At 47.9% G+C, this 27,801-nt stretch overlaps 1 protein-coding gene across 3 annotated transcripts in view; it reads right to left on the bottom strand.

Annotated features, from left to right (window-relative positions):
• LOC146205910 (puratrophin-1-like) overlaps positions 1-27,801 on the bottom strand; it is a 353,992-nt gene that overhangs the window by 114,213 nt on the left and 211,978 nt on the right. For all 3 annotated transcript variants that reach the window (XM_084590570.1, XM_084590571.1, XM_084590572.1), the window contains 4 exons: positions 5,543-5,663; positions 3,335-3,434; positions 1,654-1,746; positions 289-405 (listed from right to left, as the gene is read on the bottom strand). In XM_084590570.1, the coding sequence (XP_084446696.1) occupies positions 289-405; positions 1,654-1,746; positions 3,335-3,434; positions 5,543-5,663 (431 nt within the window). The remainder of the gene's footprint in view (positions 1-288; positions 406-1,653; positions 1,747-3,334; positions 3,435-5,542; positions 5,664-27,801) is intronic.

Below are 27,801 nucleotides of genomic sequence, written 5' to 3'. Positions count from 1 at the left end.
AATACTGTCTAAGCGCACTATTTAAATAAAATTTGCAAACCCTCTGATCGGACTTGAAGCGTTTAATATGCCATCTGATTACATTCTGAACGTGTACGACAAAGATCTTAACATTGCAATGATTCCTATTCCCGATAGGCGGAATGCTGCTGTAATTGTCGACATCTGCTAGCGAACGCGATGACTACACGGACTGCGACCGAGTGAAAAAGCAAAAATGTGTTAAATCAGTCATGCATTCACGCGACTGTCTAGCCTTTATTAAAGTTCAAGACTGAAGCAACATACCTTCCGGAAGCTCATCCACTCTTGGTGATCGTAAGTGTAGGTTCCCCCAAACTCTGGAAGCAGGTTGTCTTTGTCCACGAACTCGAGCAGCTTGTCTTGAGAGGTCACGTGCACAACCTAAGAATAAGCCGGGGTATTACCAAACCAACTTTCTAGCGCCCACATTCAATGACGAACTCTATAGTATATACTGCGCTACGGTTATTCTAACGGAATAATTTGTCGTCAGTACGTAAATACCGTAGTTTAACGATTTTGAATTTCCAAGAGCACTGGAATCGCATTTGCGAAGATGCTTGCCAAGTTTGGCACATGAATTCTTATTTCTCGCGTTCGTCTCGTCAAGTTATCGACGCGAAAAAAAAAAAAAGGGGGGGGGGGGGGGACTGAAAAAAGGGGGTGCTTGGATCGAGTACATGTGGGAAATGCGCTGAGATGCCCGCACGTCACACACAAGGTCGACATACTCGGGGCATGTGAGGAAGCTCAGGGAAGGCATTTCTTCGATAAGAAAACAAATGGCGGGCACATTTTGTTACATCAAACTGTGGACGGACATGCATACAGCAAAGGCCCCTCCACTCTGAAGCCTTCCCGAAACCAGAAAGCAATGCGATACACACCACATGCGGCTTTGCGATTCCGTTCGGACTGACATAGGGCGTTCTCAAACTGATTTTAAAAAAACAAAGTCAAGCTGGCACGCAAGGAAGCCTGGTTGGCGGTGCGACAAAACAGTAACCTATAAATCCCGCAAAACTGCACGCTCAAAATATGTACCTTAGATCTGGACAGCTGGACGTAGCTCTGCCACCGAATATGTAACACGATGCGCACCCATCGCACGGGATCGGTTGGATCACGAGATGCAGACACACGCGACCCCTTGGCCACGCAGGCACGCTCGTACGGTCTGATTAAAGCGGGGCTCTGCGTCTACGTTGGGCGGTCTGTCATATAATAAGATAGCTTAAGACTGCATGCTAATGAGTATGTGCGAAATAATAGGGGCACAACTTAAAGGATGAATGTTTAAGTGAGGATTCGCAAAAACAGCCGCAGACAGGAGCCACCAACGCTGTCTCGTCATACCCTTAAAGGCGCAGTTTCACCCCAAAACGTCTAAAGTATAAAAAAGGACATGGGCATGTGCAGGCAACAAATAGGCTACAAAACGACTTGAGAAAGGCCTACAAAAAGCGTATCAGAAAAATGCATTATAACGCCCAGCGAGTTTCCCCACTAGCCTTAATAGAGCTAGAGGTCCGTTTCCTCGCTTCTTCAAGGCGCATACCATGCAAGCATGATGAAGAAGTATTTGGCGGCATTCTCTAATGCGAGCGCAAGCAGACATGGCGACTGTACCTTGGTCCTTGTTTGAGGTAGGAGTGCCTTGACTTCCAGAGCACAGCGAGAGTTCGCCACAACTATGGTGTCGATCGCGTTACTAATGTTCGCCTGTAAAAGCAAAAAGAAAGCATAATAAAGACATGGTCGGCTAACTGAATGGCTACCAACGCGGCGCGGCCCCCGACGATTCATTTAGACATGTGCTCGAAACGCAGAAAGAGAAAATTAAAGGAGGGAATAGAGATATATAGATTGATTGATTGATTGATTGATTGATTGATTGATTGACTGATTGATTGGCAAAAAAAAAGTCTCGTGACACATGTGCCACGTTTTGATGACGTCACTGAGCGCACGCACCGCAGAGGCTCGTGATTTCCGAATTGCGCCATAGAGACTAAAGTTAGTAGAGCCGCAGAGCGAAGAGTAACTACATTTTCAAAATTCTGAAAACTGATTTGGCTATTATGAATTATCAGCCACAGATTTCTTCGTTGAAACTAGGCGCGTATCTGTAATATGTGAAACGTTAAACATTAGAGTTTAAATTAGCGTAGGTAACGTTATTCTCCTCCTTATGGCATCCGCCAACACTGGTACTGCTATACCAAAAAAGTAATCTTATTACATCACAATTACTATTTTTAAAAAATAGTGGCGGGCTTTCCTGAGAAGCCTTTAAGAAAAAAAAAAGAAAGAAACGTTATTCTCTCAATAGCCCCCAAAAGTACCTTCCAAGAGGAAATAGCGAAAGCAGTTCTTTATTGGCAGAACATATATTCCCTAAGTCTAATTTATTAATTATTACGCGGGATTGTGGTGCGAGATCAACACTGTCAATGAGGCATGTCATTAATAAAGGGTTCTAGATTAATTCGGAAATCTGCGCACGAGGGGCTTTTTGCATTCGCCTCCACAGCTCCACAGACGTGCAGCCACGGGATGGAATCAAAACCACGGCCTCTTGCCCAGCGGGTAAACGTCAACCGCAGTGTAAAATAAATAAATAAATAAATAAATAAATAAATAAATAAATAAATAAATAAATAAATAAATAAATAAATAAATAAATAAATAAATAAAAAAGACTGTTGGCAGACAACAAGAATGGCTCCAGCAGAAACCGTTTGTGCAAGTCAAGGTTGGTAATAATTAAAAGCCAGCTTTACAAAACTGTCTACACGCGATCAAATTTTCTTGAGCAAAGTTTTGTCGCACTGGGTTCCCAGATAACATAACATAGTCGTTGTCGAAAGTTTAGAGTCCAGGGTGTCCGCTTCTACGCCATGTAAGAGCGCTCCTTCATAATTCATGGAAGTCCCTCCCAATGGAGAGAATATGACAAGGAATATTGTTACCTGCAGGAGATTTGGAACACTGGGCATGGATTACGAACCGAACCGCATGGTCTAGCACAGAGTCAAACTCCTTAGGCTCTAAACCTTTCACAAAGGCGATGAGGTGATATTTTTTCGTCCTTGTAGAAGAAGCAATCACTGCGCACGCCGAGCTTCATCGGTGAAGCCTGTGCGTGTCTTTTAATAATACGATCTCCGTTTGTGCAGCAGCTTGTGCCGATGTACACGTGAGCAAGGCAACAAGGCCTTTGGTGTCCGTAGTTCTCCGAGGCCTCGAGAACTAAAGGACAAAAACACTTGAAGCAGCGCAGATCTCGGTGCAGGGGGAGAAGACTAACCTCGAGGAGACACAGCGCTTCGTCCAACATTTTCCACAGTTGTTCACTCGCATCAGTGGCGTCGACGAGCAGAAGGAATCCACGAACACTGATTTCTTTCCTGGAAGAAGCGTGATTGGGAAGCGTTACGCCTGCGCACTCTGTCCTTGATTCCTAACGACGCGAGCTAACGGGTAACAAAAAGCACGAAACTTCCTCAACTCGTTATCAGTCTTTCTTTGGCCTCTGAGAACCGGAATAGGAGTTCGGAACAAACAGACAAAGAAAAAAAAAAAAAAGATTTCACCATTTGCCATAAGAAATAGCTTGCCCCTTGGAACAAGCTTGCCCATTTCTGGTTTGCGCCTTGTGTGCCTTCAACCCGCAAGTGTGTTTTCAACCCGCAATCGAGAATTGTTCGCCGTCATACAGGGTACCAACCGAGAAAATTAGAGAGCAGGAAATGAGTGCCTTTTGTTGTGTTGTGGTGTGTTGGCTTTTTGTTGGCACATGAGCAGCTCGGGCTATCATGCGCTAAACACGAGGTTGAAATGTTTGCTATGTTAAATGGAGTAAATTGCTTCGAATGTACAGCTGAACACCTAATTTAAAAAGGTAAAGATAAACAAAGAATCAACTTTGTTTTTGTTTTTTTCCTGAGAGCAACGTTGAATGAATAGGTATGTGCACTCTGTAAAACAGTGAAATGTACGGTACTTTGCTTAGTATTTCGAGTTTTCTCCGTGGGAATAAAACATCATTTATGAGTTCGTCTCAACATGTTTCACATAAGGACTTGTCTTGTTTTGTCAGCATAAAGCTATGTGTAGGGTATATACACCCTACGCGAAAACGGCATAGAACTGCAGAAAACGAATCAGCAGAGTTCCTTTTAAACGTTGAAAAAAAAAAAAAAAAAAATGACGCTTTTGGAATCAACCTACTCCCTAGAGTAATAGTATAAATAATGAATTTTCAATGAACAGTCCACAGATTGGAACCGTTTTAACTGCCATAAAGCTGCTCAAAATCGTCTGGAGGCTTATCACAAGGAGTGCTCTACACCAATTGTAATCATGCGCAAAACATTACTATGCACGGATCACCATGCCGCATCCGACTGCGGCCAAAAATTAATTTATAGTCGCATTTCTTCTTTCCCTTGCTTCGGTTTCAACAGCCCAGCGAAGGATGTGACATCCAAGTTTCGCACAGGTCACGTGGGGGATGAAAAAATCGTGGTTTTAACGCGGCAGAGGTAAAGGTCCCAGTTCCCAGAAAACGCGGCGTTGGCGCCGACGTTATTAGAGAGAAAACACGGGAATGGCTAAGGAAGGTGGTAGTTGGTGGCTGGGATGAGAGGCCACTGGTTGGACGTAGGGCTGTCTGACGTCACGTGACCACATGACGTGGCTGACCTGGCAGGAGCTGCCAGCTCCGGTCTCTCCTTTCAGATGGGAGGATGAGATCAGGATCAGCCTTCCAGGGCCTTTGCATTTAGTCAGACACGCTGCCTCTTGGTTACGCAGGTACCACGTTCGTACCGCTTGGTTAAGCGGCCGCCATGTCCATGTCGGATGGACTTTCACAAATCACTGTTAGACAGACTATGTGTTTCAGATATTAGAGGAAGAAATTAATGGATTACAAATCGGGCTAGTAGCGAAGTCCATGATCCACAAGGAGATTTGGCTATCGCGTCATACCTTTTAAAGGCGGAGCTTAAGTGTCCATTTTATTTTCATCCCGCAAGTGAGCTATGCAGAACTTTGACGTCACAGCCATCAATTGACTGTTGTGGTCGAAACAGGTGAGAGAAGAAATTCGATCATAAATTACTTAGCGCTTGCAGATAGCGACTGATCCATGTAGAGTAATGGCTTACACATCATTGTGAAGAAAGGAACATTCCACCAAAACATGCTGTATATACCCCTTCAACACCTTCCGAAGGCTGATAGCGTCATAAAACGCCTCTAACGCTCATACTCTAGCCAAATAAGACAGTGGAAGAGCCGATAAGGAAGGCGCTGAGGAATGACGAATACATCTCATCAAAGGAAACGAGTGAAGATTTCTGTAATCCTTCACGGCGGCGTCAAAGGCAAATTATTCTTACAGGCAGTTCTACCTTCAATACTGTGTTTTGAGGAGGGCGCACTCGTTCTTTTGCGTCGACAAATAATGACAGAAGCGCACACTGCATAAGTACAAGATACGCGCACTTACTTTGGTATTGTGTAGAAGTACATCAACATTTGCGCCAACTGAGACGGGGTCAGTTCAGGGACGTCCTTGAATGCGGAACTGCTGACAATAGCTATGCCCCTTCCATTCACATCCCTGCAACCTGGAAAGAGAGAAAGCGAAAGAATGCTTGTTAGCTCGTTTCAAACTCGCCTCAACAACGAACGGGAAGATTGACTTTCAGTTCGGCCGCAGTATCAGATCTAACACCACGAAACTTGTCCAAATGGCTAAAATTCTATCGCATCGATGAAAAAAGAACTATCGACTATTTTACAGCAAAGCGGCGTTTTCGATTATGCATGCATGATATAACTTTGAAATGGAAAATATTGCGATTCTCAAAGATTTTTCTGCACTGCTGCATAATATTAAGGTGTCGCAAATAAGTTTTTGCTTTTCTTGACTGCGAGCCTTGGGGACGCATTAGGAGATGAAAAATGCGGCAGGCGAAGTATGCGACATTACGATTTCGTCCCAGTGGCATGAACAAACCACATCTGTGCAACTCTTGGTACTGTGAAACCCAGCCATCGCGATATCACGAGAACGATTCAACTGGTTTAGTCGTCTGTGGCTGCTAACAGTAAAGTCCGAAGAAAATATCGCATTTTTATTTCATATTAATAAAATTTAAGGTTCAAACACAAGAAAAAAAACGTTAAAAGAAATGACTGCTGTATGCACTGGAAATGGTTTTTCAGTGCTCCGTACGGAGTGGTAACAGCAAGTAGCTTGGGCTGATCGGTGAGTAGTAAAGATGGCAGAAACCCGCGCCTACAGAGAGGAGCCAAGAAAGAGACGACAGGCAAAGAGCGCTTTGTGTACGTGTCGCTTTTTTTTTTTTTGTCCTATTTCTGCGCGCTGTTTTCCGTTATGTTTCGCACGGAGTACAATGTTCTCATATTACATAACACATAATGTTTTCCGTGTTTTAAGGTGGCGCGACAAACCCTACTGTTCAGCGTTTTATTTTTATAGAGGTATATATTTGAGACAATCCTTAGCTCTCTTCAATCCAAACTGCTAGCTTTATATTGTGTGTTTTGGGAGAGGCTAGCTTGTCGGAAATAGAGCTTAGTTTGCTTGAACCCCTCCAAGGGACTCCTCAGTCCCCACAAAACTAGGCCGAGCGAAACGTGTAGCCTGAGACGCCGTCTCAATGCGCAGGTCGTGAAGGAAAGTGGCGAGAGGCCACCATCATGATGGAGGGCCGATCGACGTCCAGCAGCCTCCGATTCACCGGTACTTCAACTTGTGCTTCATCGCGGTGGTGCGTACACGGCGGCTGTCGGGAACGTTTATGGCGACTCGGCGAAGTCGCGCACCGCCAATGAGAGGCGAGAGCGGCCATGCTCGCGAAAGGAACAGGTTGCCCATAAGGAGCCAATTACCACAGGCACGCCACCGTCACAACCCCGTACTTTTGCTAAAGACCGCGCGCGGCCAGCGAGGCTCGTACTCTCATTTTTCAAACGCCCTTTTGAAACTCGTTCCCGCGCGGCCCAAACACGGCCCTGAACAGCTCCGGAGAAGAAACGGAGCCTCCCCGGCCCGCGCAGGCGTGCCTTGCTCGGCGTCCGCCGGCAAGTGAAACAAAGAGCAATACGCGTGCCTGTATCGCGTGTACCTTCATGCCGCGTATTTACCGTTGATTTAGAGCGCGGCTGGGCGCAGTTGAAAAGTTTACGCAACGGTGCAAGTCATCAGAGGGGGGCGCACAGTGATCTGCAAACGGCGGCCCCCGGCGAAGAAGCGACGCCACTCTCCGAAAAAGCCGCACCTTCCAGGGGGCCCCCTCCGGCATGGAGTAGTAATCACAGAACCGGGACCGTCATTATTTATAACATCGACGAACAGACTCGGAACTCGGCAACGACTCCTACAGGAGATGGGGGAGACGCGTGTTGGGAATTTCTAATTTAAGGTCCTGCCGGGAACTGCCGTCCGTCGATGGTGACCCACCTTCGGCTTGGGGTTCAGGGTCACCGTTTTATGGGTCGACTAGTGGCGGCTTAATAAAAGAGCCGCTTGCGTTACGGTCGTGCGGGTAGTCATTGTTGGTGCATCTGACCTATTTGCTACGGGGAGAGTTCTGCGTGCGAATCCATGGGGTGACCCCCCTCCGTTGCGGGGCAAGAGAAAAAGAAACCCGCAGAAACTCGCCGTTACACAATTACTTCGCAGGCGGTCATGTTTCCGTCGAAAGCCCATTAATGAGATAATCGCTCATCAGCAAGCTAGTTAGTGGTCTGGCGACAAGACAAGGGGGCGGCTGTACCGTGACTGAGAACACCGACGAAGCACGCAAACTAAGCGTTTACGTCTAACTGTGTGGTCTTCATCGACTCCGGCATGCGCCACAAGGCCGTGGCCTCCTGTGTTAGCCACTGGGAAGAAACTAAAAATAAACTTACAGATCCAGCCTCTGTGCTGTTTTTAACTGCCGGGAACATGACCACTCCCTCTCGGTAGAGAGAGAGAGAGAGAAAGCAAGCATGCATGCATGTATATTACACGCCGAATGAGAAATGAACAAAGCAATTTCGTTACCTTTGCAGGTCATAACAGATATTTGTAGAGAACAGGTGACGCTTTTTTCTTTTTTTTTTTTTTGCGTTATGCTGAAGCACACACATGATTCGTAGAAAAATAAACTACCGAAATCCACTGGCAACTGCACACAGGCCATTAATGGAGGAAAGATAATAAGAATAATTGGCAATTCGACTTTCGCACTCGGAAAGTAACACCCTTCAAATTTCTGGAGGTTAAATACAATGCAATACAATACCAACTGGAAAAACATCAGGAGTAAATCTATACGCGCCTGTCTGCATCCACTGGATTAATCTTGGCATATAGTGCGGCATATGGAGGGAAAATCGCTGTTGTTACCTACTGTTTCCAGCGGTAACCTTGTCACTATGCCTGTCTCTGTCTTACGGCAACGTTCTAATATGTTTTTTAACAAAGTCAACTCCTGTAGCGGTGACGTGAATCAACATTCACAAGAAAGTTAAAATAATATTCTCATACAGTTAAATAGTATTTCGTTTACCTGAGTGTTAAAAAAAGGCGACTAAGTCACTCACTGGAAAGCCATTTCCGCATGCAGTAAAAAAAAACTCGCAATAAAAGTTAAGGTTGGTTGTGCTGGCACCAGCGAGTGCTGAATTGCTTCCCACGGCTGGTGGCAGAAGAATGCCGCATTCTAATAACTTTTTCCACTGTCCAACTAACGCGAATCGATGACATCTCGAACTTTAGCAGCTCACCACAGCACAGATCAAAACAGATTTTTAGAAGTTTTAGCCAGTAATGCAGCGTGAAGGAGCTCACAATAGACGAAGGTGCTAGCGACTACCAGCGAGTAACACCCTCCAGCAAAACACACCAAGTAAAAGGAGGCTTAAGTAGCTGACTCTACGCGTGAAAATGAAATCTCCATTTCCTTCTCACGTAAAAATCGAGCAAGAATTTTCGCCGATAAGGGAGCGGCTGCGCCAAACGAAGCGAGCTAAAATAAAAACGCCCGCAGACCGTGCTTGTAGTAGAGACTCCCTGAATCGCAGAGACGGAATACAAGCACTTCCATGCGGAGGCTTTCGCAAGCAAACAGCCGCGCCAACGACCTCTGTGGATCCAGGCAGACGAGCTCGGCCAATCTAGGCGTCGGCGAGGCACGTCCGGCGAGTAGCCGTAATCGCACTAAATCAACTCCATTCATAATTATCTCATGCAGGTCGCACGTGATGGCGCAATAAGCAGGGCTCCTCGTGCACAAAGCCAGTCGGACGCAAGCTCAATGCCGACCGGCCTGGGATCGCCGATTTTCGAACGGTGTTAAGTCGTGCACGATTCGACCCGGTCTAAATACAGCCAGGCTGCTTGCCGCTGCTTCGGAAGCGCGCTCGTGGCTGCACTGCTTTCAGCGTGCGCTCCGGTTGGCTTTGTCGGTGGCATCCACACCGCGCGCTCGAGCACGGAGGAAGAGATGAAGACGCCGCCCTCAGCTAGCTCAGCCGCACGACGCGTGAGTCGCGCGCGGGCGCAGGCCCCAGCTGCTAAGCCATCTGTGCGGATGTACACACATAGGGTGCCTCGATGGGCTCGCCTCCGCTGCGCTCGCCATCGAGGCAACTTAGAGGCACATTTCTAGTGGTCGCTGCAGCGGCTATGCTCAGAAGAAAGGCGAGAATGTGAACTGATCGCTGTACATAAGGGGAGGAGACGCAGGCGTCAATAGTACACCTCAATGAAGTATGGCTCCATTACGGAGAACTAGTCCATGACCTCGTAACGAGCGTTGTCATGCTTCACTGAGGCAGTTTATTATTCGCCTGCGCTGGAACCTTCCGGCGAGTCTACAGCAAGCCAGAAAGCATTTCACTCGAAGCCGTGCTTTGAACAATTGATCCTTTCTTCGTTTTTCTTTTCGAGCCTTTTCTAGCGCACGTTTTCGAAAGTGGCCACGTCCACCAAAACCAGAAACCGCGCTACGAACGCATCGATGATATAGTCTTTGCGGGGATCCAGCGTTTAAATATTCATTTCACAAATGAGCTTTCGGCACGCATGTTAAAATGAAGTTTTTTTATTTCATATTTAATGCCAGATATGTGTATCTAAACGAAGAATAAAAATCCAGACTAGTTCACTGCCTCCTAAGCGTCCCTTTATGGTAAATTTGTGTACAACGGAGTGAAACAGCGATCGGCAGCGACTATTTTGCAACGACTTAGCAGTCGCAGTGATCAAGCACTTACGCTAAATTCCGACCACTGCTACTTCTTTTCACCACTGCTTTAGCACTCCCTTACTCTCAGCAGAAGTAACGTCACGCAAGGAGCCAATCGAGTTGCTCCTCTAGAAAGATAACCTGAATGCTGTTTAAAAACAGCATATATCTTTGCAGAGCAGCTCGAATTGCGTTTATCGAAGAACGCTGTTGCTGCTCAGCTCCAAGCGCCAGGAGCGCGTAACGCAGGTCACGTAATCCAGCCATTGTAAGCCACACGGCGTGACGGGGATGCTAGGGAACGCCGCCTCGTGTCCCGCTTCCGAGGGCGCACGCGCCGCCGGCGTGTTCTCAATTCCAAACGCGCCGGGGAACACGCACTGAACAGCGGCAGCCTATACGCAGCCCATCCTCGCCTAAATATTCCCGCAGCATCACAGAGGTTAAGGCCCCTGCGAAAGATTGCCGGCGCTCTTATGCAACGCACACGGCGGGAGGAAAGCAAGCGATCGCACACTTTTGCCACCTCGTCTTCATTATGCTCGACTGACTCTCGCAAACCCCACGCCATCAAGTCCGGACAATCGACACCGAGAAGAGCGAGGAAATTAGCGACACAATGGAGGGAGAAGCAGCTCCTCTCGACCGCAGCAGCGGTGCCGGTTCGCACAGCTCGGCCGAAGCTGTCTCTATCTCGTCGCGCCGCCACGCATCCGTGTCGAGGCAATCGCGCCAGAGCGGAAGAGGCTGGGAGAAACTTATTTCGGCCGCTCTGCACCAATGCATCGGTTGCATGGACGCAGCGATCTCCTTTCGCGTTTTCAAATTCACCGCACATAGCCCGCTCATCGGAGGGGGCAAAAACCTGCGGGAGCGCAGGGTCAAAGCTTCCAAAGGGCCTCCTCGTCCGCGCTCCTGAGCCAGCGCTTTCCTAACCTCTCCAGCCTCCCAATTTTCCTCGTTTGCACGGGGCTGGGAAAAAAGACGCGGACGGGTGCTACCGGCAGCGGAATTCACGCGCGAAGCAGAGTCAAGTCTGAGAAAAGTCCTGAAGTCGAAACCCAGAAAACCTTCGACCTCTCGCAGCACACCGAGTTTGGCAAACAGTTCCTGTGCCACTTTCACGATGAGGTTACAGCCACATTCAACCCGAGATACTACGCTACGCATATAGGGCGCTTGCAGATACAGTTTGGAAATTCGGACGCGTACCGCGTTTGCCTCAGAAAGGAGTATCGCTAGACTTTGTGGCTTAAACACGCAGTGTCACCTGCCTATAAGCAGAAAATACAAGCTCTTGTTACGGACAAGAAAATATTGCGTAGAACTATAATAGCATGCAGTTCGAAGCCGCCATCGGCAAAAATTAACTACAAAGATTCCTGCGATTGCGAGGCATATAGAGAAACGTAGGTGCACGATTCGAACAGTATCAGTGCGCCGCTCATGACTACAGTGGAACTCGAAGATGTAAAGCTTGGGGAAGATTACATAACTGCTGCTGCAAATGGTTAGTGTACTGATGCGTGCACATTGGCGGTTTGCACAAGACTCCTCTATCAAGCGGACATCATCCAAGGACGACCTGAAGTGGAATATACAAGGACAAACGAGGGTCATAAACTAAATCGATGACGGACACCCGATCCTATATGTGGCCAATTTATGCGTTCTGCCTGCTCCCACATCATGCACAGATAAGGTAGAAATCACTGCACTGCTGTGACGCATGTATGTATATATATATATATATATATATATATATATATATATATATATATATATATATATACATATATAAATGAAGGGAAAATGAGGATGCTCGTTATAATACATGAAGGAAAGAAGCCAACAGTCGGCGAGGCCAAGGAAAGCATTGGGGATTATGTTTTATGTATTTTTTTTTTAATTTTTACTTGAGTAATCACAGAAATGAGTAATGAAATCTGCTTAGGGGAAAGATAATTAAACACAAAGTAGAAGAAAAAACAACGTGCCAATGGTGGGGACCGAACCCACGACCTCCGAATATCGCGTCCGGTGCTCTTCCAACTGAGCTACATCGGCCGCTGTTCCCCCTGCTACTTTCTCGGGTATAATGTTTTCTGTATACGAACCTTGAGAGTGTTCACCAGCGCCACCCTCAACCATAGCGGCGGACGTGGAACGTCCTGTGTTACCGCAAGTGTCACGTAGAACGGGACCAAGAGCGAGGGCGAAAGCTGTGCTTGAACCCTCTTACGCTACCGATGGCTTCAAGACTGCCAGAACCGAGACCCCCGTAAGCTACAAACGGATAAATGAAGGGAAAATGAGGGTGCTCGTTATAATACATGAAGGAAAGAAGCCAACAGTCGGCGAGGCCAAGGAAAGCATTGGGGATTATGTTTTATGTCTTTTATTTATTTTTACTTGAATAATCACACACATATATATATATATATATATATATATATATATATATATATATATATATATATATATATATATATATATATATATATATATATATATATATATATATGTATATATACAGCCAAGCTCGCGCGTCAGTTTCGACACCGCAAATGCTCGACGAACTGCTTTATAAGAGTAAACACAAAAGAGCGCGCGTTTTATAACGTTCGCCGCAATAACGTCTTTTGCGTTGATGAAAGGAGCGTGCTTGCTGCAGCAGAACGCCATTACGTAACCGGGCTGGCATGAACAATTATACCGCTCTTGTAGACCGAAAAAAAGGAACAATACTCCTTTTTTTTTTCCTCATGAAAACAGCCGGCGTCTCTTAGAAGACTTGAATTACATTTTCAAGATAAAACCTTCAGAGCGCCACTGTAAATGGGAGATCATCAGGGTTCTTTCTAGTGAAACTGCTCGAATATCCAAGGATAACAAACGCGCTTCGTAAAGTTCTGAAAAAATAAACAAAATCACATATATGTGCGTCGAAAATCTAGTTCTATTACGAAGGATGTGAAGCGACAGGAGGAACCTGCTGAGGTGCACCGAAACCACGTAACACTAAAGCTTTTTCATTGTGACTCCATCCGGCAAAAGTAGGCCGCAGCGACTAGTTTTCAAGCTCGCTACCTCGACCGCGGTTGAAAACGTAACAGCTGCCCAGCAATCACGGCCTATTTTGCAGAAATACGGGAACGACTGTCGACCTCGTTGGATGCGTTTCCAACCCGTGCAAAACCATGCAGGATAGTTAATTTCGCCGCTCTACCATATATACTAGGTAGCACAGCAAACTGGCGCATCACTTGCGACAACTGCTTTCGGGCGAAGAAAGAAACAGATCGCTTGTCTTGCCCCCACGGTCCACCCACGAAGTTTTCGCGTGGTGTCCACACGTGTCTACTACTGGGCCGCCGTGTCCGACCGCGGAAGCGCGGTTTGCGTAATGAGAGCAAGAGGAACTCCCTCGGGCATTGGCGAAAAACAAAGTAAAAAAAAAAAGAGTAATTGTGCAAGGACGAACTGCCTCGACAAATGCATCACCTTTTATACGGCAACGACGTACCAAAACGCCGTGCCGGGACTGTAATCAGCGTAAAATGCGCGCCATACGCTTCGCGTAATAAGCCCCAATGACGTCGAAATTAATGTCCCCAACGGACCAATTTATAGAGCACACATGCAGGCATCTACCGGATTACCCGGTACGCGCCTTGGGGACACGGTCCCGGGACAGATACCGAGCGAGCGGGCGGAAATCTGGGACAGCCCGCGTCAATATGATTTATCCATTCCGCGCGAGACTGTGCAGAGCAAACACGTTCGTGCTAAATGAAACTGAGGAGAAGGGAGCCCGAGAGGAGGAATAGATGGAAAGGAATGAAAAGGATTTTTTTTTTTTTTTTTTTTGCCCTCATCCTTCTACTCCATCTCTCGGTCGTTTTGCGGGCCGACCACAGCGGGAACGGGTGACACCCGCTCCGCACCTTGGAGCCTACGAACGGCGGCTGCGAATGGCGACCAAAAAAAGAGGCCGTCGTCCGCTCGCAAGTGGCAACTTAGTATGGCGGTTTAATTGGTCACCCCAGCGACGGAATGGGTTATCACCGGCTCCTACAGGGGCAAGACTCCCGCATTCATGCAGCGGCACGACCGACTCGAGGGACAGGGGAAACAGGTCGTCACCCCCAGCACAGCAGCCGGGTTCCGCCAGGAGACTTCGCGAAAGAGCAGGGAAAGACGCGAGCCGGACAGAATGGATGGCCGGTCCCCGGGCGATGCCAAGCGCGAGCGCGCGACTTCCCGACTCGATAACGCTTGCGCAACGGCGGCGACGCGACGATAAAACGCGAAGAGCGCAAACAAAGCGAACAAATAAATCTGCCCGTCCGTGGCGAATGCCCCGCGATTGACGATCGGCAGGTGTGATACTCGGTGTGCGCCGGGATGGGTTGCGTCACCCCGCGAGCAGCAGCGGCGAGGCGCTAAGTGAAAAATCGAGTACGCCATTAGGCGCCATAATTCAGGATATTCGCATCTGTTCGCAGGCACGCGAAACACGACTGCGGCCCCCGTATACGTGCAGTAGCGCACTGGATTCTGGAGCGCGGCAAAAAGAAAGCCCGCCGGGCCCCCCGGTCCGCGCTCACGGCGGCCGATTTCAGGGTCGCCTGCCCGATCGCGGCTGCATTTTAATACACCGCGGTGGCAGATACGGAAGCAAAGCGCGGCTGCCTCCCGCTGCGGGCGCGACACTGCTCGGGGTGGCCGCGCAGCGGCGTTAGAGTCGGTCGAAGGGCGCTTAAGATTTCGAAATGACGAGGACGAGAACGACGAGTGGAGAGGGTATATTAATGGTTGATAAAGTGTAAAGTTTGCGCAACTAGAGTTTTTTTTTTTGTTTTTTTTTTTTCAGAGCTGGTGAAGAAAAAAATGGAAATTAGCATTAACGGCATTTACTCGCAGGAACCATAAAACAACAGGAATATACATAAGACCCGGGGCTAAGCTTAGCAGTAGGGTGCACTGCCGTTATCCTCTTGCGACAACAAACTATGTTTACGCACGCGACACGATGTCAAACCAGTCTAGAACAAAGATCAGTACACATTTAGTCGCGCCTATATTCTTTCATACCTTCAAGCCTTATTTTTGCCTTATTTGATGTCAGCGCACGTTAAAGATCCCCAGGTGGTCGAAATTATCCGTAGCCCTTCACTACGACCCCCCTTTCTCTCTATCCACTTTCACTCCCACCTTCATCCCTTCCCTTACGGCGCGGTTCAGGTGTCCACAGAGCAAGTGTGACAGATACTGCGCCTTTCCCTTCCTATGAACCAACCAACCAACCAACCAATTCCTGCGTATTCTAACATTGGCACCAGTAGTCGTTAGTAGGGGCAAGAAGTCGATCTCATAACCCGACCAGCCCCGGCTGTTCTGGCTTAATCCTTCAGCTGCAGTCCAAAGTCACGGGATCGGATTGCGGCCTCGGCAGCTGCATTAAGGTCGGCTTCGCATGCTGTGTATTGCTAGTACGAGCCGCGGTTACACGCCTGCTACAGATGCATCGGACATTTCGCGATGCTGGTGCCGCCTTGCGTCGCAGCTGGAAGTTAAGGCCCTGGTTTGGCCTCACTCACTTACGGCTACAACGAATTCTGGTTTCCGACTTCAGCTTCGCCAGCAAGCACTTTAACCCCCCCCCCCCCCCCTCCTCCTCCTCCTGCTTCTTCTCCTCCTCCTCCTCCTCCTCCACCGACCGACCGACCGACCGACCGACCCAATCACACAATCGCATGATCCGCCTCACTAGATACTGCTGGATACGCCAGAAACGCCCTGTTTTTTTTTTTCTTCCCCCCCCCCCCCCCCCCCCCTCACAGTTGCCTAGGGCGTCCAGCTACTCACTAGTTTCGCCACAACGCATTTTCGGGTTTACATGCATTTTTCGAAGGCGCAGTCAAGCCTCGGTCCTCTGCTGGCGCAGCAACTTCTCTGTGACTTTCTAGTTTACATCGCGTCGATGCGAGAAATAACGTTCCCGCTTAGTACCTGCCGCAGTCATGTAAACCACGGTATAGCTCCTTGACTTCCACAATGCATTTCAAATATCAGCAATAGTAGTACGTTGTCATTAGGAAAAGGAGGCTGGCACAAAAAGAAAAAAAACAAACAAATGATTTCATTCGTCTCAACAATGGCTTCTCCGTGGAGCTTCTAATTATCCTGGTCTCCAGATGCTTGGTCAATGGCTGGGTGATCCGTACGGCTGGGGGCGTTGCTGGATGCGCCTTCGTCCGGTGACAAAGAAGGATGGTAGGGAAAAAACGAGCCTCATCTAGGGAACGACGTTAAGGCCTAGCGCACAGCTTTTTTTCTGCGGCGGCCGTGGAGCTTCGCGCACGTACGCGCTGTTATTCACTGCCGCTTCTATGCCGAAAAGGTTTGTCCGCAGAAACTGCGCTAGTTGTCCTCGACGGATGAGTGTGCAATGCTTCTTAGGGATATCACCTGTCTGGATATTTCGGCGCGCATTTCCTCACAGCGAACGACGAAACGACGGTGCGATGAGACGTTGGGTCCAGTGCACGCCGACGAAGACATTAGTGTGTTGTGTGCGAGTGAGTGGCTATTAAAACAAAGAATGATATGCATTCTGGTACAATATCTTTTCGGGCACACTCCTCGCCTCTCTGGTGAGGTCACGAGCTCGTCACTTTCCCGGTAAGTATATCGTATCCGCGCGTCAATGCCTTGTCACGCGGTATAAGAAGTTGATAGCTAGGGAAGAGAAACAGCCGGCCCACACCCTTCATCCTCGGTTGGCGTGGTCCGCATAACTGGAATTTGCGAAAGCGAGTGTATCGACGAACCAGAGAGATGTGAATTGTGCCACGTACAGTACCCGTTAGCGTATGTTGTTTTTAGTGCTTGCGGCCTCGAAACCACCCTTGGATATTTGTCAGCAATGTGATGAAATGCAACAGCACCCACCATCCTCATCCGTTCGCTGCGTTCTCATGTGTTGCGTTAGGATATGCGAAACCAGTGAGTACAATTTCCTTCACCTGAAAAACAAGTGAACCATGGTTACTCACAGCTATAACTAAGAATGACGCATATTTGCTTCCATCTTTTCGTTTGTCGCCAAAGTTAAGCTAATTCCAAGCACTCACAGGTTTGTTAACAATCTAGTTTACGAGTGCTGAATCTTTAATCTTTTTATGTGCTTGCGTATTGTGCGTCCCTTGCAATATGCACGAAGGAAAAATATGTGTGTGTATGTGTGTGTTGGGGGGGGGGGGGGGGGGGGGGGGCGTGCAATAACGAAACCGCTAATCGTTTTTACCAAATGAATTAGTGCTTCCGTTCAAACAGCGCTGGTATATTTGACTTTTGAAAAACGCTTCCGGCTGTCTTCCAATGCTTGTCATTCATCTATTTACAAAGCCTTGGATACATGTTTTTTGCATGAAATAAAATGCCGCACGTCGTGGCTCATTCTATCATTTATGTGTCAAGTCGCCGTGTTATTTATGAAATAGGAGACATGCATGGACTAACTCCTAGCTCTACATTTTGGAGTAAGGGTCTCTGTAGGTATAGTTCGTGAGCGCATGAGCGCACACGATCGGACGAGTTGGGACGACCCAGATTTTGTCCTACTGCTGACAGAAGAAAGAGCGTGGCTGCATTTTTTTTTTATTGAAAGCTGTGAGAAGTGCCCGTGAGGGAAGAGGACTGCTTTTTTTTCTCATGTTTAAATGAGATAATATATGTGGCTTATATTAGGCAGCTTTAAAATACGGTCTGAGAGGATAGGGTGACGCCGCCTATTATTATTATTATTATTATTATTATTATTATTATTATTATTATTATTATTATTATTATTATTATTATTATTATTATTATTTGCAAATACTGTGGGCCGTGGGGCCGTTGCAGTAGTGGGATGTAGCACGAGTTTAATACGAAACATTGACAAGGAGTACAAATTTCACTAAACTTTAGTCACCATTGTATTGGTGATTGAAAAAAATAAAGTACATTACTGGTTTACATTTGCAAGGGCACACAGTAACCAGTACAATGCTTGACAATACGTTTTCCACTGTAAAGCAGAAATAACTTTTCCAAATGTTAAAGTAGCGGCCTGTAACAGAGATGCTGGTTAATTATTCCATTCTGCTATCGTCTCGGGAAGTAAGAATTAGCATATACATTAATGCGCAGAATCGGGGCTTGGTAGTGATATTCATGGCTTGCTCTTGGGTGCTTAATTTGTTTGGGGACTAAGTAACGGGAACTGTTGATGTTCAAGAAGTTTCTTGCTGAAACAGGAATTTCAATCTGGCCAACCGCCGACGCTCATTTAGAGGTGGCATATTAAGAAGACGCAGCATCTCTGTGACAGATTCGGTACATGCATATTTGGATATTATAAATCGAGCTGCTCTTCGTTGTACACTTTCAAGTTTTTTTTATTAATCCACTTTCCACGGTATCCCATATAATGCTAGCATATTTTAATTTTGGCCGCACATAAGTTAAATAGGCAGTTAGTTTGGAAGCTTGCAATGCCAACTTTAATATTCGACGCAGAAACTAGGGTTTCTTTACAGCAGCTGAACGTATTTTGAGATGATTTTTTTTTTTTTTTCAATCTAAATCTTGAGAAATGAGGAATGCCAAATATTTAAATGTATCGACTTTGTTGAGTACGCTAGAGCAGAGTTCATAACTGCAGTCATGGACATGTTTCGTCTTGTTCGTTACTTGTACTGTTGTTTTTTTCCTCATTTACTTTCATTTTCCACCTTTCGCACCAATATCGAAAGCAATGTCATTGATATATATTAAGAACAAAACGGGACCTAAGGCATTGAGGTACTCCAGAAGTTACATTTAATAAGTCTGATTCAATTACGCTATTTATTTCAACAAACTGGGCTCTACTGGTAAGATATGCTGCTATCCATTGTACTAGCTCGTTATTAATTCCCATTAGTACTAGCTTGTTAATTAAATCTTTGTGATGAACTCTGTCAAAAGCCTTGGAAAGGGCCCAGGCATATTGCACTCATTTGCTTTTTATTCTTAATATTTAAAGGCGCGATTAACACGGGACGAACACAGTGAAGACGACGGGTGCTTTGGCTAAATCATTAACTGCCTCAACTAGCTGTGTTACAGTGGAAAGTTTTTGTGGAAACCTGCACTGGTTTTAATAAAAAGCGTTTGTTGCTTCAAGATGTGTATAGATTCCCTTTTAGTTTCACGTGCGTACAGAGTTACGTACGCAAACGTGAGAAGTCTACGTGCGCTGCGCGCATTTCGCCAGGACTACTTTTAGTTTCACGTACGTGGTGTACGTGAAGCAAAATGTATGGACCTTTCATACAAGCCTCGCTAAACTGTGCGTACGTGTTATGCCGCGCCATCTAGTACAGATGAACAAAACTAATTTTGTTTAGTCGAGCTGCCTTGAGCCGAGCCACGCTGCGGCCGTAGCCAAGAGTCTGTCGAATTGGAAATTGCTCTTCTCAACGTCGTTGCTCTACAGTGAACAATTAGCAGTTGGCGCTATGCTTTCGAGTATTTTGTGCAATCATCAGGTCGTGTCGCGATTGACATGAGATGAAATTGACGACCTGCTGTTGACGAGAAGGGACCGATGGCTTCTCTCACGTCGCGAAGCATATCAAGATCGTCGCTTTTGGAAAAGCGAATTCGCTGGGCAACAGAAACAACAGAACTCATGCTTACAACTTCACAACCTTCCCCCTACAACGGATTGGCTGCCGGCTTGCATCTAGCACTCTAGCAGTAGCCACTTCTCGCTCAACTCTGGTCATAGCCTCCTTTATGCTCTGGTCTTTCGTGATCTCGCGAGATCGTTGCTATGACGACGACAAGCGCTTCTGCGTCAGGCTTAACAGCTGAAAAATCGTCCTTCTATCTAAAAAAAAAAAGGGGGGGGCTATTTGTCACTTGAAACTTTACGCGAGGGTAAGATTGGGGAAGCTGAAAGCGAATACAACAGTTTAGAACACGATATCGCGCCGAGGAATTAGCGGCGAAGCTGTTATTGCTGTGAAGCGGGCGGGCAGGGCGTCGCCATGTTGTCAACTCTACGTACGCCAGCAACGTGAAGACGCCAACATGAAAATCCGAATCTCACGTACGTCCGTGAAACTCCCGCGGACTCTTCACGTTCTGCGCATGCGCACTGGTCACACGTAGGCGCTTCACGTACGTGAAACTAAAACTGTCTATTATGTGCTCCAAAAGTTTGCAACATACCTGCGCAAAAAGGCGTTTGGTATGTTGTCCGGCCCTAGAGACTTTTTTTCACTGATATTTAAAACAAGCGATAACACTCCTTCATAGGTTATTACGTGGGAATTGCTGTTGCTTGTTTCTGAGATGACAGATCCGATTGCAGAGAGGTTGTTGATGGGGCAGTAAACACAGACTGAAAAAACCTATCTTAAGTGCTTGCTATCACTGAAGCGTCTGTAGCCACCTGGCCATTGACGACAATGTTATAAGAGCTATCATCTCTTGGTGACAGGGGACGCCAAAATCAACGGGGAGAATATTTCATGCAGTTAGTTAACGTCTTGTCGTAATATTTAGTTTTTGCTTTTCTGAGCGCTTCTCGCAAGAGGCTTGATAAATAAGATATCAAACCACAATTTCTTGGCACTTTCTTTCTTTGCCGACTAATTCTTCTCTTTCGTCTTGGTGGAATATATGGGTTGATGAAGTGGAAGACGATATCTTTAGACTTTACCCACATGATATTGACGTCATCATCCTTTTTAAATCTGTCTAAGGAAAAAGATACGCAGTCGATAATACTTGTGAGGTCCGCTTTATCAAAATCCGGTACATGGATGACATTCTCTTTTAATCTTTGCAATCCAGGCTGTGCAGTTATCTGAACAAAAACTAGTTTGTGGTCGGACACGCCCTCTTCAACTTTCACTTCGTAATTGTCGATTCGCCAATCAAGAAACATTAAATCCAGCGTTGATTTAAATGTGCCTGTTACACGCACCACCTGCATCAGATCATTATTAAAATCAATATCCAGGAGCAGTTCACTGCTTTCTGCGTCTCTAGTTGTCAAGGTATCCCACTCAATGACTGGTAAATTAAAATTTCCTGCAATAATCAGCCTGTGGTTCCTCTGTTTCATATTTTCTAGGTAGCACCGCAATTTTTTTAGATACGAAAGAGGTGAATTCGGCGGTCTATAGACCGCTCCTACGAGATGAGAGGTTTTATACACGTATTTAACTGGCACCAGACACTTTCGTGATTCGGGATACCATTGATGGGTGAGAGTTGGATGCCATCTTTTATGATTATTGCGACGCCTCCTCCTCACGTTTCCCGGTCACTGCTAGCTATACTGTATCTTGGAGGCACTAATTCGCTATCCTTTATTTCCGGGCGTAACCAAGTTTCGTGCAACCTATAGCCTCACTCCTCGCCCTTTGATCTTAGCATTTGCGCCCCGCTATTCCCCTTTCCCCTAAACGATAGGGTCGCCCTATTCTAAAGCTCTCTGTTTTAGCTTCTGAGATACGATAAGCATAGGCAGAAGCAGCAGTCAGCCAATTCTGCTTACGCTCGAGCCATAACCAGCGCAGCAGCGGAGGCCACCTCTTTTGCGTCATTCATAGGGAAAGGAGGAGGCCTTGTCTGCTTTAGCACATCGGAACCAGCTGGCGAAGCATTCGCTGCTACCGTGTCAAGCAACATGCATAACTCTAGACGGGATGGAGGAGGCGGGGGGGGGGGGGGGGGGGGGGCATATCGCCCTGAAGGCTCTCTAATAAAAGCGTTCGGGATGGTGGTGCGGCTGAACGTCAGGACGCTGAAGCTTAGCCTCTTCTTTCTCATTCGACTTCCAATCTCACGTTAAAAAACAAGAAAAAGAACACCCTTGCCGATCGATTTATCTGGTACACCAGAAATGTTCCTTTTCCGCTGCCGAGGACCGAGGCTACAACTCTCCACTCGATTCGCTGCCGTGCTCCTTCGCGATGACATGCATTTCTGGAAGACAGTCGAGAGCTTCGAGCTCTGTCCGCGCAATGACTTTGTAGCGAAGTGGGCCATTTCTATGACGTCTACGCGAAAATAAAAAAACAAAATGCCTAAACCAGGTAACAAAAACAGTCGGCGTGATCCGGCGGCTTCTTCCTGCATACGCTTCCTACACTTTTGCCCGTGCGCGGCCCTCTGCATGAACTCCTTGCGGGCTGTTCCTAAAGTTGAAGGTCGTCCTCAAAGCGTTCGACGCTCGCCCATCTCAACATTACTACGCCATAAATAGCTTTGAAAATAGCGTAGTCTTATCAAGGCAGAGGTCGAGACTCTCGAGCACGACGACAGTTCACGCATCACCTGTCGAACTGCTGCAACAGCAGTTACTGGGCCATCCACACGCACAGTTTTTAACGCGATAGTGGTGTTAAGGCCTCGGCATGCATCAGAAGATCTGGCTTCATCGTCGGCGTTTTGGGCGAAAAATTACAAACATGGCGCTGGCAGCGTGGCATGACCGCGCACTGACTGGACATAGGGCTGCCTGACGTCACGTTTCGCGGAAGCTGGTAACTAGGGACTCTCCTCTCGAATATGGGAGGGTGATATCAGAATCATCCTATAGGCCACGCTGACTACCACTAGGCTACGCAAGAACGTTCAGACAGCTTCGTTAAAGCGGGGCTTTACATGTTGGGTGGTAGTGTATGCTATCGCGTCATAAGCGAATACAGGTGTTTGGATATGTATGCAAGTTGTGGACAGATAACTCTATGCGCGAAACGCAAGTAGTGTACAGGCCACGACTGAAACCCATGCTGTTGCAACGAACTGAATAAGACCCATCAGCTTGGCTGGCAACGCACTATCGTGGCGCGCAACAAACATGCATAGTGCCGTCGGTTTTGGTGAGAAGACGGCATATTAGACCGCTCGACTTGGTGCACCTATCGAAAGTCATAGCTTTTCCTCAGATGTCAGTGCAAATGCGCTTGCGGACAGCAGGTTGTATTGGTATAGCTCTATTTTCACACTAGCCAAGAACAACTTTCGGGGGTCTGTGCATTTTCCTTGGTGACACAGATTATGCTTCCCGATTATGAAGGAGCCAAACGCTTGCGAGCCCAACTCCGTCTTCTTTGTGCAACTTTCAATGTCACCTTTTTCAAAAGCGTCTTCTGGCGGGCTAGTTGGTGAAATTCGCTCATCTTCAAAACTGTGCTAATAAAACAAGGACAGAGCAGATGTGATGTGTCTCTGCTCTGTCCTCGTTTTATTCGCGCAGTTCTGCAGATGAAACTTTTTCCTTTCTTTTTTTTTTTTTTTTTTTAATCTAGTCTGTATATCTTAGGCGGTTAGCACAAAGTGCTTAATACGTGTTCGGGTTAAGCGAAGGCCGATTGTACACCGCGCCCAGAGTAAGATGGCACACGTAGGCACGGGTGGACGCCACCCTCATATCGATTGCTGTTTTAGCACACTCACATACTCCTCGTATGCGCATCCTGAGAATTGATCCCAAGCACCGATCATAAACTGAAAGCGGTCAGCACAGCTGCGCTTTGTGTATTTTCTATATAAAATACATTAATTGTAAAAGCGGCACATGACAGCGCTTACTATCGATGACTTGAGTCACGAATGAGGTTTTGAACGAGGAGGCCACCATGTCCCAGCACGTGGTAGAGGCATACTATGATCACCACTTTTGCCTCTCGCGCAACTCATGCGCAGCGCTGTTGTGCGCCCACAGTCATAGGATTTGGCAAAAATGAGCCATACTGGCTATAATTTGATCATATTTGCATCACTGAGCTCTCCAAACTAAATACACTCCTTAATAAAGTAGCCATCAGAGATCAAGGTATTCAACCAGCCAAGCGGTACTGACCTTGCACATGATGGCGACCGCTCAAGTGGCAACAGTAAAGCGAAGGCCGGTTCCTCTTTCGAGCGTGCATATACGGTCAGTTCCCACAAATAGCTCTGTAGAGCTTTCAATTACTGCTATGCGCCCATCAAAAGATGAAGAAAGAGGGGGGGAGGAAGCGCCAAAATAGTGGCAGGAAACAAAGACATCTTAAGAACAGTGATGCAAACTAGCATCGGAACTGGCTTAGCAGAAATGAAATGAAATGAGTGATAGGATCGTCTTCAATCACACTATAGGCCTCGCGAAACCATGCAGTGCAGAGGAGCAACCAGCAGAAGCGACGCAAGGCACGCGACCTCGGCTCGAGGGCAAATGCCGGCGGCCGGAACGGGGTCTCCGACCTGAACGCCTAGGCCGGTGCCTGACGGTTAGTTTAGGCGAGAGAGGCACGCCTCGATCGAGCGAAACTGCCGATTACCGGAGGCCTGTGTTTGCCCCCGTAATACACGCAGCAAGCCGCTGAGTATGTTAGCTTTGCAAACACACACACGTAGCTCTATACGGGAAGCTCTTTCCGGAAAGCCGATGCCCCAAGAGACGGTAGATGGGGAAAAAAAAAAAAAAGAAAATGCGCATTTCCTGGGAAAAGGAAAGAAAAAAAGGAGAGGGAGAGCAGGAGCTTGCGCCACATCGTCTAACCTGTTTCTGGAAGCAACCGCGGAGAGAAGCAGAAATGTAAAAACAAAAGAGGGGGTTCCTTTTTGGTTTTCTTTATTCAAAGGTATGAAGCACAAATTAACGCATCGCAAACCCTCGAAACATGTCCACGGCGCTGGAGGACAAGGAAGCGACCTTGGCTATCGGTGGGAGTGTCCGTGATGGAACGGTACGTCGTCCCGAGGCCGCACTTGGCGGGGGCTTCCGTCGTCATGTTCGCGCACGCTGTGTGTGCCCCGTCCTGCTTTATCGCGGCCTCCGGAAGGAGGGTCTCTTTCGTTTCGAATTACACAGTTATAACCGAAAGTCGCTGGAGCGGAGACGCTCCAGCGACTCCGCTGCAGATAAGGAGAGATGGCCGGACGCACGGAGAGAACTCGGCAAACCAGGAAGCCACTCCGACACGCGCGTCCCGATAGCATATCAAATACGGTCCAGTTCTCTTATTCGGAGGCCGGCAGCGGATCCGCACCTTGATATTTCGGAAGGGTCGTTAATTTTGAGGACGCGTGGAAGAGCAAGTATTCGGTCGCTATTTACTTTCACCGCTTCCGCGTCGACGCGCGAGCCATCGCAAAGTTTCGGGCCGAACAAGGGGAACCACGTCAGCTTGAGCAGCAGAGGCACGCGCGGAAAATCCCGCCTACGTGAGTTCAGAAAACGAGCAGTCCGTGTGCTCCTGCGCGACAACGGAAATCGTCTTGAAAATCTGCAAACGTACCGCCGGCCCATTACGTGCTGAGCGATCTGTAAAGGAAAGACACTGACAAAAGAACTCATTTGAAACCCCCTTGATATGTCTTCTTCGGTGGGCACGCGTTTCCTGGGCACTGCAACGCGGCTGTGGTAAATCCAAGAGATTAGATAGATTAAATTGCGCACCAAGACTGAATCACCCTTTTGCACTGAATGAGAAGACGGGGAAGAGCGAGAGAGAACAGACAGAGAAACGAGCCGTAATAGTAGCGACGAAAAATGTCATGGAAGTAGGCACGGCCCGTCGCAATGGAGGCCGAAGTTGTGCAGACTTGAGTGCACGTCGCGCCTAACTGCCACAAACAGCGACGCTTTCGGGAGGGAAGACACCGGTGCTTAAAAACTTTGTGCTGTTGCTCGAAAAACAATCGCCGCCTAGCTCGGTCGGGTCATTTTCTTCAGGCTTTTTCTCGCGCCTCCCCGGCGCAGGTATAAGCGCAAAGGGCGGGCGGTGTGCGCGTGGACTAGAGTGCGACTTTCCTCCGAGTTCAGTGAACTCCGCTGTCAGCCACGGACCGGCGCGCGTCCCCGGTGCCCGCGGCGCCGTTTCCAACAATGCTCGCGGCGCACGCCGGCGCAGGCAGTTGCGGGTTGCGAGTAGCGACGCGCACCTGGCCGCTGTCTCGGCCCGTTGTTCCGGCGACGCGTGAGAACGCGTGTGCGCGCCGGAGAACGTGCGCGCGCAAGCTTGTCGCGACGCCCGGCGGCACAAAAGACGTGCTGGCCGCGGCCGACGCTGTCAACGCAGACAATGTCGACGGCGACGCTGCACCTGTTCCGCGGAGAACGTCGTAGTGCGGGCGCGCGAGGCCCGCGAACAATGAACTGAACCCGAAAGTACGCGCTGCCAGGCGCAGAATTAGCCTTTTCTGTTTTCCTGAATGACCCCAAAAAAAGAAATACGCTGTAGGATGTTTTTGTTTTGCCCGCATATGCACCTGATTTTGACGAGGCGAAAAAAAGGGGCCGTTCAGAGTATGACGTGCTCAGTGAATCGCAGTTCCTTCTATACTAGATTATGTCCCGGGTAAAGCTGATACTTTCCGCGGCGAGGAAGTGCCCGAAGAGCGAAGCATAGATGTGCTCCCTGTATCTCAGATCCGAGGGAGCAGCTAAGAGGCAGTCTGTAGCGCATAACTCTGAAATAATTTTGGCCACATGTAGCTCTTTAACGTGAGTCGACGACATTTACAGTTTGCAAGGCATCAATAAAAAATGCGGACGCGACGGCTTGCATCAAAACTTGCAACTCTGTGAGAGAATGTCGGGACGTTTGCTATTAAAAAAAAAAAAAAAAAAGGAATATCAAAAAATAACATACGGATCTCACGGTGCTAGCGAGCAGGGTCTCAAAATACGTGACACTTTTAACTCCTGTTCCAAGAAGCTACCATGTAACTGGTATTAAATGAATAAAAAAATACTGAGACGAATCGTTAATATGTTTTGAAATAGGTAAGGTGTGGTCACGGCAAAAGAAGTTCTGTGATGGCGGCGGGCGAGTAGTAATGAGAATATCTTTAATCTAAAAGATAATTCTTTTTTTTTTTTTTTTTTTCACCAGCCCGTTACTGAAGAACGGGCGCTAAATCCTCCTGGAAAAGTTGCTTAGCCGAGTGCTGTCGCACAAGAATTACTGCTTTGTGTCAGCGCATCCAAAAACCCGAAAGCAGCGCCCAAATACAGACTCGAGCCCAAAAGGTCTTTCCGACCAGCGCACGACAGCCAGGAACCGGACGTCTACAAGTTCGCTGCCGCCGCCCGCCAGACGAGTCGCCTGACAAGCGTCATCGAGACAGGGGAGTGGGGGATTTCTGACGAAGACGTCGGTGTCAGATCAGACGGCCGCGAGCTAAATCCGTTTTAACGGCAGTTCAAACCGTTACAGGACGGAGCACGCGTTCGTAGACTATTGGTGTCACGACGCTTTTTCGCGCAGTCGGCAGCGAGTCAACGACATCGGCAGACCTGCTGACGGCGCACCTGGGAGAGCCGCGACCTGCGGCGGCAACAAGGTCACGCCGACCTGTCGCGCGCCGCCTTCGCCACCCACCGCTGTCGCCATTTCCCGCGCCATTTTTACCCCCACCGCACGCTCCGCCTTTGTATGTGCCCACTGTTTGCACA

This window comes from Amblyomma maculatum, chromosome 1 (genome assembly GCF_055883805.1).
Source record: "Amblyomma maculatum isolate TAMU_Amacu chromosome 1, ASM5588380v1, whole genome shotgun sequence".
NCBI lineage: Eukaryota > Metazoa > Arthropoda > Arachnida > Ixodida > Ixodidae > Amblyomma > Amblyomma maculatum.
Note: the sequence above shows the minus strand (reverse complement) of the source record. Positions and strands in the feature narration are given on the sequence as shown.